We start from the raw sequence: 12,070 nt of genomic DNA on the forward strand, positions 1-12,070 counted from the left end.
TGATATTAATTTAAAAGGGTAATCTATCGTTTTAGCTACGTAAAATCGGCCGATACTGGTAATGTGAAAAAAAAGATGACTGATTAAATTTTAGTAATTATTTCACATTTTTAGGAGGATTTATGTTTTGAAAGTTACAAAAATGTTTCTAAGTTTAATTCATGTACCTGTGTTTAAGCAATTGTTTAAAACTTTTCATTATAAATATTATAAATAACGACTAGCGATGTTTTCATCAGATGGAACCCAGCTTATTTACTTTAGCAGCCATCTTGTTTAAGTGTTTTTTTGGTAAAATTATAGTTAGAGATTCAGTGGAAACCACTCTAAATTACTGATGGTCGCTGTTTATATAACAAATCTTGCTCGCAAACACTGCTGTTTAAAGTTAATTTCTGGCCAATATTGATATATTTAGCCATTGATTTTGGTTTATTATTCAGTTATCTATTATATTTGACACAAATATATCACAATATACTTCTTAAAGCCTTAACAATGGGGCACCTTTTTTGCACATTACTAGCAGCGGGCGACTTTACGCACCTGAAACGATAGATTACCTTCAAAGGTAATAAGTAACATCTTACTTTATAAATAAATATTATTACTCATGATTTATTCAATCACTTTATCATCAATTATAATTATGAAAATACTCACCTGTGAGCACCAGTTTAGGCTGGGTTTCCAATTTGAATCATTTTAAAAATTAAAAACTCAAGAAAAGAAATTGGATGTTTAAAATGTTGAAATGTTGTCAATGAATGAAAACAATACGAAGCAATTGAATATTTGAATGTTTAATGATAATTTATTTTTAAAAAAAAAGCCATGAATACAAAGAGGACCACCGCGTCGGAAGGGGCTGCTATGTTTAGCATTACGTTTTTGCTTATCCGTAAAGTGTCTTTCGTTTCGAATTCGTTTGCAAAAGAAAATAAACGAAATTTATAATACGGAAAGTAATTTTTAAATTAAACATGTTTTGTACCTAATAATAATTTTTATAATATTTTATTTAATCTGCTTGCTGTCTGCCGTGCATTTCTCGTCATAGATCACAGATATAGTGCACTTAATTAACTTTTTAAAACAAAGTCACACGCCTAAATTAACACAATATCTAACGCGTTGATTAAACACATATAAATGTTTCGTCATTTCGTCATTTCTCTGTGAAAGATTCTAATTTGAAGTAAAGTACGAAACACGTACGCTAGAGTAGGTATTAAGAAAAAAGCATTATTTTTTTCCAAAAAAGAGCAATAATTGCAAATTGTATGTGTTTTGTATTAACTAGACAACATATTTAATAACAATTTGATTATAAAACATATAAAAGCTAATTTACGTTTAAATATATGTTGGTTTGGACAGAAACAAGTACTCATTTCGAATTAAGTTTTTTTAAATGTGATTGTTTAAAAGATTTTCTTAATGACAAATGTCCACATGAAATGTATTGAGAAAGTAGGTAAGAGGCAGACATTGATTGATCGGCTTTAGAAAAATATTGAACAAACTTTTCCAGTTTTTGATCTTTTAAACTGTTTTGGTTGAACTTTCCACATTGCGATATTACACAGAATATAAACACTGTATTTAATCAGGAAAAATGGAACCTGAAATACATATATATATATATTCAATTTATTTATTCATTCATTTATCTACATTGCTGTTCTATTATTTTTTGGTAAATAAATGTTTCTACACAATACAGTCATTACAACTTCAAAAAGAAATTTAAGAGTGGAAATGTTTTAACCTTTTTTATTGCTAATGCGTTTAGAAAATTAGTCAGTAGCTCAATTGCGTCGTTTCTAGCCAAATCCTGTAAGGAATACAAATTACTTCCATATCACTATAGTAAAATATAATCAATAAAGCGGGAGCTATCTCTCTTAACCTTTCTCGAATATTCTTATATAACAATACGGGTGGTGATAAGTCATTATTTTTAATCAATTTTGAATTAGTTAAACTTTTTAAAATAAACTAAAATCTCGTAGAAAACAGCATTGCGCACCAAGTGATCAGCAAAGAATGTGTGTATAATAGTGCGGAATATTAGTGCTTTATAAAATCACATTCGTTTTTTTTTTTCAAATCAAAAATAGGACTGAAGACTTTCTTATGGTCAAAAGAAAATTATTCAACATTTGAAAGAATGCAGAAAGCTAGATCTTTTACTAATTTGTGAAAAGTCGTTTATCTATCTAAAACAGTACTTAAGTTATAGGCTTTTTAAAAACCAAAAGAAGAATAAGTTCCACTTTCGGTTATAGGAAATCGATTAAAAGTTGATTCAGAACTACAAATTTGATATACAAATTTGATATAATACGTATATATGAAATGTCATTACCTTAGCTAAATATATTTGCAATTTCGGCTATCTATATACTACTAAAACTCAATGTTAGAAATGTATTTCTTTTTTTTTTTTTTGTTTGTCTGATTGACTACTGGAGAGAATCTGCGCTATGTGGAGAGCTGTAAAATAGTATGTAGATAGTGAACAATTTTTGTTTTCAGACAACTGTTAATCACAAATTTATTTAAAGACGTTAATCAATTTATTGATTTATTCATTTGTAGATTAACCACATTAATTTTATGCTGCAGAGTCATGGAAACTAAACAAGAAAGAAGAGAGCCAACTCAGAGGCTTTGAAAGAAGATCCCTCCAACGAATCCTCAGGATAAAGTGGGACGACAAAGTCCCGAACAAGGAAATATGGCGAAGGACAGGATTAAACGACATTGTCTCAGAAGTTCGAACGAGGAGATGGAGATGGCTGGGCCATGTCCTACGCATGAGCAAAAAAAGACTCCCCAACATGGCGCTGAAGTGGAACCCACCCGGAAAGAGAAATAGAGGAAGACCACTGGGAACATGGAGGAGGTAGATGGAAGAAGAAGTACAGGCTACTGGCAAAACCTGTCATGAACTAAAGTGGCTCGCCCAGGACAGGGTGGAATGGCGGAGGTTTGTTGCTGCCCTATACTCCACATGGAGTGATGAGGATTAAGTAAGTAAGATTAACCACATTAATTTTAAAATTTTAGAAAAACGACTTTACTTTAACGGAATAGTGACGTCATATGATTTGTTTACTTTTTAGTACAATAAATTGCGACTTCAATCCAAGATAGTTGCCGATTCAGATGTTTAACGCGTTCTTAAACTAATTTTCTCGACGACTATAACTTTAACAATACATCCGTTTGATATTTTTATTACGTTTCAACACTATTATCAATTTTTTAACATTTCTTTTTATTTTATTATACAATACATTAAATTTGAAATAATTCTAGATCTAATTCTAGGGCTGATTCGCGTAGATTGTTACGCCGCTTAGAAGTAAAACACATAAGTTATTAACTTCTCGAGAGTACGAGCCTAGATAGCTAAGAGGTTAGCACATTAGGTTACCATGCGCGTGGCATGGGTTCTAGACATGTCAGAGTTGTTTTTTTTTTTTTTATTTTTTTGTTTTTGGTTGTGAATAATAATGTTGCCTTTGCCTATTGGAATTTAGCGGGATACAGGGCAGGTGAAGTAGAGTTCACCATTTTCTTTGTCCTCAGTATATAAAGTGAATAGTTTCGTCAGAGCCGTGCTCGGCCGGAATCTTTTTTTTAAGATAAAACATGTTGTCTGAGACTTGGCGGAACACTGGGCAGGTGAATTAGTTTTGGGCAGGTGTCAAGTTCACCTGTGACGACAACATATGAAGAGATAGTGTGGTCAGACCCACGCTCAGCCAAAAACATGTCTGAGTTGGGAGGACACTGGGCAGGTGAAGTAGAGTTGACCTGTTTTTGTGACGTCAGCATATGAAACGATTATGTTGTCAGACCCATGCTCAGACGAAGTGTTTTTAAAAGACAAAAACGTCTGAGGTGTGACGCCTTTTTGAATGTTGGGTCTGGTTATTTTGTGATGATTAGTGACAGACGTGATGTCATTTATGGATGACCCCCGAAACCCACAGTTATCTAACTAGATAACGGGTAGTCTAGTCAAACTATAAATTTACTTAAGTTATAGGCTTTTGAAAAACAGTAAATTGCCGAAACGTTTATTCAGAACTACAAATTTTATATAATAATTATAAATGAAATTTTGTCATCCTAGCTTTAAAGGTAGTCAAGTTATCGTATTCACAGACAGACACACAGACTGATATAGAGGCAGACACACATATCTATGGACCACATTCCAAAACTAAGTTTTTCTGACTTAGGGAGATGTACAACGTGGAGATTTGTGTAAATCTTGATTTCAATTTTTTGCACGATTACATCACTTCCTCTATACTCTGTATAAAGTAAAAATCAGGTGTAAGCTATGACAGATTTATGTTTATTTTCTCGTATACAGAGTATAGAGGAAGTATTGTAATCATGCACAAACCTTACATGTTTTCACAGTTTTACTTCTCAATTATTCAATATGTACGCAGTATAAAGGACTTATTTTATTCGGGCAAAAGTTTTAAAACCAAATTTATTAAACTGTCGGCGCTTTACACATCATATAGTTGGGAAGCTGGGTTTTGTAATTCTGTCCGTATGTCTGTGTTTGGATTTGTGTGTGTGAACACGATAACTTGAATACTGTAACAGTTAGGTTGATGAAATTTCATATATAAATATGTTATCAAATTCGTAATTATGTTTCAACTTTTCCGCAATTTCTTTAAACCCAAAATGGAACTTATTTTACTTTTGGTTTTTCAAAAACCTATAATTTGGGAACTATTTCTGATAGATAAATGGCATTTTACAAATTAGTAAAAGATCTAATTATCTGCCTTTTATAACATTTCTAGCAATTTTCGTTGACCGGAAGTAGTACTTTACGCTATTTCCAGTTTCTTAAATAACGTATATGAATTTATAAATACTAATATTCCGCACTATTATACATACATTGTTTGCTTTTTACTTGAGGCGTAATTCTTTTTTCTACGAGATTTTGTTCTATTTTTAAAAAAATTTAAGTAATTAAATATTGATTAAAAATCCCGTCTATATCCTAAGTTGCACACCCCGTTGTGTTATATAAGAATATTCAAGAACGTTTAAGGGAGATCACTCCGCTTTTTAGTTTTTAAGAATTAATAAAGCTTTTAAACAGTGTTGTGCCTAATAGTGCCATATGTAAATTTGGAAGTAGCATTTCTGTTAAAAATAAACTTTTCCTATCTTCTGCACATATTTCAACATTACTGTAAAAAAAAACCTAGTAGTATGTTACAGACATGTTTTTATGTGAGGTATATTCAATATATTAGAACGCTTATCAATATTTGAAGCTTAACTAACCTTTGCGAATTCCATATTAATTGCTGATAAGTTATTAAGATTTTTCAGAGTTGCATATGCTACAGCATAGGAGAATTGAGGTGTACTTGAGTCAAATAGTCTTAACTTCCACACTGAACACATAGTAAGCTCTGAAAAATAGCATTAAAGCTTTTATAAATGTATCAAAATCAAATTAGCAGTACTCACTAGATACACCATCATTGGTTGCAAATTATATTTTTTAAATTGTTATGTGAAGGCCTACAGATAATTTTGTGAAATTACACCACTGTCTTAAATTATTTTTTTTTTAATTTATGAGTAAGGCAATATCGAAAAACAAAAGCGTCGGGCGCTATACTATGTGCTAAATATGTTTAATAGAATTTAAGAAGTGACCCAGTCCTTTCTTTTTAGTTATTTAAATAATAGTTTATTATTATATATTAAAAGATAATTTATTGTCTCTTTTTTAGTGCATTTTTATATCAAAGCTTGTTATTAAAACATATTTTATTTTTTTTAAAAATGCAGTATGTTTTTTTTTTAATACAGTAGAGTTGCTTGATTAAAAACTATTGTGCACCAAATGAACATAAAAATACGCCTTTGCAGATAAGTTTCTCTCATTGGTAGGGCCTGGTCTGTACGGCTTGCTATTAATAAAATTACTCGTTGTTTTATGTATTTCACATACTGTCGTAAAGTTAAGCATTATGATATTTAAATTAAATGCATCTAATTGTGAGGTAAAAGGATCTAAATAAAATTACCGGCAAAATTACGTTGAACTAATATTTGAGAAATGTTAAAATTTTCATGAGGTAAATATTTCGTTATCCGAAAAATGATTTTCTGATAGAGATAAAACTGGAATAAATCGATAGAATCAAAATTTTCTATATCATCTCCATCTTGTTCTGATAAGAAATATGACTTTAAGTTTTCAAAACTTCGGTCGTCCATAAATCCAGAAAAAATCTGCAAAAAATATAAATGGTAAGTAAAATACAAAAAAGCGACACATACAAACATACGCCTACGCTTAGTTATAATAAGTTATACTAATAGTTATATTTAAATTAACTACATTTATATTTATATAGTTATGTTCATCTTCATCTTCATGACATTGGCATTGGCATTGTCAGTGAAAGTGACAGTGACAGTGAAAGTAACATTGACATCTGAAATTTGACATTTGACATTGAGGTAGAGGTTAAGGCACAGGTAGAGGTACAGGCAGTGGAGTCGCAGTAAGGCACTCGTGGTGACATCCCTCCAAAAGAAATTATATATATATATATATATATATATATATATATATATATATATATATATATATATATATATAGGCATAGGCATAGGCACAGGCACAAACAAAGGCGTGGGCGTAGGCGTGTGCGTGGGCGTAGGCGTAGGCGTAGGCGTAGGCATAGGCATAGGCATAGGCATAGGCATAGGCATAGGCATAGGCATAGGCATAGGCATAGGCATAGGCATAGGCATAGGCATAGGCATAGGCATAGGCATAGGCATAGGCATAGGCATAGGCATAGGCATAGGCATAGGCATAGGCATAGGCATAGGCATAGGCATAGGCATAGGCATAGGCATAGGCATAGGCATAGGCATAGGCATAGGCATAGGCATAGGCATAGGCATAGGCATAGGCATAGGCATAGGCATAGGCATAGGCATAGGCATAGGCATAGGCATAGGCATAGGCATAGGCATAGGCATAGGCATAGGCATAGGCATAGGCATAGGCATAGGCATAGAAAAGAGAATATCACACCAAATGTACAGTGTGAGTATAATATGCTGAAAGTTCGTAAATTTGAAAAACAAAAATTGTTAATGAAATTTTTCCAGGTGTTTTCTTCTACTATATTTAACTATGATATTTATGTTACTTCACATATCCGGATATTTATGGTAATGAATTTATTACTTACTATATTACTATATACCCCTTCCGATGCTGCGACACGCCATTTGTCTACCAAAATCTTTGACCTAAAAATATAACACAGTATTTACAGTAGTCGAGGGTTGGCATTTTCGTTACATTTGATGTTGTTTACCGTTATTTTATGATTTTTGACAAATTTTGTATTTATATTAATAAAACTATTCAGTAAAAACAAATAAAGTATACACTCGGATGATGCCAAGGTATTAATATATTTAATTAGACAATTTCATAAATAGTAGCTACCAAGAAGGGTTCTGTGAGTGCGCATATTCATTAAAATGGTGGTATTCGATATCTTCATAGGGTTAAGAAACAAATAACTTTTAATTTTAGTCTTAGGTAATGGTTCATTTTATCTTGCAATATTATCAATTGTAAAGTAATATGTGTTTTATTTAATCTTATTTAAATGTTAGAAATAGTTATCATGCGTTAATTTGTTATATTTTGCTATTCTTGTATATGTTCAGTTTTGTTCTTTTTATATTTTTATTTAGTGTTTTAATATCATAGCTTGCTTATAGGTTAATGTTAATACAATTTAGATTGTCGCGGTTAAGTGAACTAAATTATAAAATTGATTTACATGAAACTACGAGTTTACATTTTACTAATGTTTTTATAATCTTTAAAATCTCTAATTTTATTTATTTGTATATTTTACTCGTTCAATACAGGTATTCAAATTATTTATAAACAATAACTATTCTAGTAACATTAATTATTGAAAACATATTGTGATTTTTAAAGTATCTATTCTTATCGTATACTTTCTTTGATTTAGACTCCTTTATATTGTGCATTGCAGTACTTATGGGGCAGATAATATTAACTATAGATGCATTATAAGAGCAGCTCACTTGTTAATGTTACAATCTGAGTTTAGAAATAATAGGTAAACGACTGAAATCGCTTAGATTCAAGGAATCCTAAATTAATTCAATAGAATGTAAGCTGACGTAATTTATTAGTTTATTTAGTTGTATTTATTATTTTAATAAACGCAGGATTTAAATAAAGCAAATATTGTAATTGGTTTTTTTATTTATTTTGAATTACATATATACTTGAAAGTTAATAAATAAAAACTGTTTTCCAATATAAATTTAAAAATCGTTAGATGCAGTAAATATTGACCAATGCGAACATGATTGACTATGAATATAATATTTACGATTTGGGGACGTTTTAAAAATGAAGTAATACTAACCTATCTATGGTTGGAAATAACGTTTTTACTTTATTTACAATTGGTATTGGCATATCTTTTTCATATCCCACTGAAATTAAAATAGAAGAAAATATATTAGAATAACATATTCACTATCATTCGGATATTGATTAAATTTGTAATACGTAAGATATTTTTTCAATACCCGCTTTTTCTATGAAAGTTGCCAAATCTGCTGCAGTAAGTTGGAAGAAATTGTTGTTGAGACAAGCGCTTTCATCACTGACAAGTTTTATTAACCTGAGCCAAATGTATAAATCGGCAAGTTGAGCTTCGACTCCAAACAACAGCAAGATCCACATGAAGTCAAATTTAAAATCTTCTGCCGCAATAAATAGAACGTTCAAACCCTCTTCATTAATCAAGCGCAAGTTTATCTTGTTATCCCTCGTAGTTGTCCGTGGAGTATGTTGATTGAAGTCTTCTAAAACAAATTTTGTATTACCAGTGGGATCCGATATAACTGTGGATACCTTCTTATAAATAAGCTCTAATAAGTTGGCTTCAAAAACAGATGATGTGTTTAATATGGTAAGTACACTTTCGAAATTTATTCCGAATTTGTGAAAGCAGGCAAAATTACTTCCATGCTTAATCAAGGTCTTAAAAGCAACAAAATCCATCATAATAACTGCTATCATCAATACGTTTAATCCTTTCTTATTAAACTTATTAAAATCACAACACCATCTAGCCACCAGCTTCTTCAATAACTCGTACTGATTATATTCACACAACATTTTAAACACATTCCACGCTTCTTTTTCCTCGTATTCTGTACTGTCTTTGAGTAATACTTCAGCTACATTAGAATGTCCGTATTTTAAAGCTAAAGTTAAAGCATTGTCTCCCCTCTCATTCTTAGCTTTCACGTATTGTTCATGTTTGTCTGGTGATATTTTAAAACTTTCTTCCAGTAAAACTTGTACAGACTCGGCATGTCCTAAGTAAGATGCAAACATCAGTGGAGAGTAGCATTCACGTTGAGAGGGTTGGCAATCGGCTGTGACATTTTTCAACGAAATTATGCTATCACTGATATTAGAATTTTCATTCACTGGCGCATAATTTAAGTCAATACTTCTAAATTCATCAATACACACGTTGTTACGTAACAGAGCAGATACAATTTCGAAATGGTTATTCTTTATCGCCAGCATAAGAGCATCGTAACCATTTTCATTATCCTGAAAAATGTCTGCTTGCTTTGAAACAAGCATACCAAAGATGTCTATATAACCAAACTCTGTAGCAAGCATTAAAGCATTTGCGCCTTCCATGTCTATCACATTTACATCACATCCTGCTGATATCAAATACCTCACCACATGAACTTGCCCTTTCTCTAAAGCCAACATTAAAGCTGTCTTACCTAGGTAGTTTTTCAGATTTAGGTCAGCATTTGATTCAACCAAAAGTTGCACTACATTTAAATGTCCATTTTGTGATGCTAACATTAAAGCAGTAGACCTTACGTGGTTTATTTCATTAACATCATATTTTATTTGGATTAAAAACAGAACAGTGTTGTGATTTCCAGTGGAACTTGCCATCAACAAATGATCGTTTCCATTGATGTATATGTACTCAGGTTGGCATAAACTGTGTAATATATTTAAAACACCGTGGATTCGCATATCAATAGCTACTTGAATAGCATTAAACAGCTGGGGTAAGAAACTGTCAGGTTCAAATATAAGAGACGAAACAGGAGCATCTTGTTCATGTATTGCAGCAATAAATTCTTCCCACTTGTAAATCTTTGTGTGGTTTACATAATTAGCTTTATTTTTAATTTGTCTCACAATTTCATCGTGACCTCCCAACTCTGCACACATTAAAACAGTCAGACCATATTTATTGCTTAAGTTTATATTGGCGCCTAGAGTAATTAGTAACTGAAACGTTTCAATTTTACCACACAATCCTGCATACATTAAAGGAGTTATATTACCAGAAAAGAAATCAGGAAAGCTAATGTTATAACATATAAATCGAATTAAGTGTACGTGATTGAAATGTAATGCTATTATCATCAAACTGTTCAGATCATGAGCACACCATTTGCGATATTCTAAAAAAGGTAATAGTTCAGCAGAGCTTGGTTTAATCCTTTCATAATAAACAGCTAACATGAGAGCATTCCACCCATCCTTTTGTTTAAGTGTCAAGTCAGCTCTGTGCCGTTTTAGGACATTGACGACCCCTATAAACCCGTTACTAGCTGCAAGCATGGAAGCTGTCCAGCCATTTTTATCCTGAACGTTAACATCTGCTCCACTTATCAGTAAAAGTTTGACAACTTCCTTGTGCCCGTTGTTGGAGGCAAACATAAGAGCGTTCCATCCGTTCTCATCAACTAGATTTATATCGGCATTTAGTGACATTAAATATTTTACATAAGTGTAATGTCTGTTTTCTGAAGCCATCATCAACGCTGTTCTACTGTCAAAAGTTGTGTTTAAATCGAAATTTTGTTTTAATGCTCTCTGCAGCATATATTCACACCCCAACACTCCTGATTGAAACAAATATGTACTTTGTATTACATTTGCATACAGTTGATTGTCAAGAATTTTCAGTATTAATTGACAATGACAACGTAATCGTTTTGTCCATTCTGACATGTGAAGATCTGGAATTCTTTTAGAATGGTTTATTTTGTCATCTATTTCCGACCGTAAACCCGCATCGTGTGATAATGTACACAGCATAAACAAAAAGTCTGGATCATAATCTAAGAATAAACTCTCATCAGACAGTAAAATATCTACCACTTCCTTCCAACCATTTTGTAACGCCAATAGCAAAGCACTGTATCCATTGTAAGTTTTGCGATTAATGTCAGCTCCATTTTCTACCAACAGCTGCACTATATTGTGATGGCCATAAAATGAGGCTAGCATTAGAGGCGTCCAGCCTTGAATTCTATATTCAACAAGAGGTGTGTCATTAACAAGCTCGTTTACCAAAACACTCAACCCTTTTATAGATGCGATATGTAGATGACTCCATTCATTTTCGTATGGAGTTAAATCAATCTTATTTTTTATCGTCAGCAGATATTCCACCACAGTAACTTGCTCAAAATAACATGCAATTTTTAGAGCATCCCATCCACAAATGTTTTTATTTAAATTAGCATTGTTTTCAACAAGTAGCTGAAAGATATTTATATTTCCATTTTTTGCCGCCAGCATTAGTGACGTCCACCCTTTGATCGTACAATCTATGTTAATAGATATATACTTTAAAACCTCCTCCACGATATCAACATGTTCACGTTCTGTAGCAAGAAGCAAAGACGTCCAGCCGTGCTCCTGCAGGTTTATATCACATCCTTGTTTTATAAGTTTTAGAAACTCCTTACGGCATCCTTTGTAGACAGCTTTTAAAAGTGGATGAGAGATCAAATTAGAGCTTTCACACATGTTTCTATTGTAAGTTTATTTACTCCGACTTTTATTCTTTTCTGAAACGAAAAAAAACGTTTTGCATAGTCAGTGAAAACTAGTATCTAATGTTGATTATAAAGT

At 32.0% G+C, this 12,070-nt stretch overlaps 1 protein-coding gene and 1 long non-coding RNA gene across 2 annotated transcripts; both read right to left on the reverse strand.

Moving 5' to 3' along the window:
• Positions 1-1,363: 1,363 nt before the first annotated feature.
• On the reverse strand, positions 1,364-5,517 carry LOC131950220 (uncharacterized). Its single transcript, XR_009388300.1, has 3 exons — positions 5,344-5,517; positions 1,772-1,837; positions 1,364-1,625 (listed from the first exon to the last, which is right to left on the reverse strand). It is a non-coding gene; the product is annotated as an uncharacterized LOC131950220 (long non-coding RNA).
• A 3,127-nt stretch (positions 5,518-8,644) lies between these two features.
• Positions 8,645-11,965, reverse strand: LOC131950221 (ankyrin-3-like). The gene has a single exon (XM_059312290.1). It carries the CDS (start codon positions 11,963-11,965, stop codon positions 8,645-8,647), a length of 3,321 nt encoding a protein of 1,106 aa, XP_059168273.1.
• Positions 11,966-12,070: the final 105 nt, after the last annotated feature.

Source organism: Physella acuta, unplaced genomic scaffold (genome assembly GCF_028476545.2).
Source record: "Physella acuta isolate Inbredline_101_S28 unplaced genomic scaffold, ASM2847654v3 ptg000746l, whole genome shotgun sequence".
Taxonomy (NCBI): domain Eukaryota; kingdom Metazoa; phylum Mollusca; class Gastropoda; family Physidae; genus Physella; species Physella acuta.

Excerpts from the sequence above, each read along its gene's own strand:
- LOC131950221 (XM_059312290.1), bottom strand. The coding sequence starts at position 11,965 with ATGTGTGAAAGCTCTAATTTGATCTCTCATCCACTTTTAAAAGCTGTC.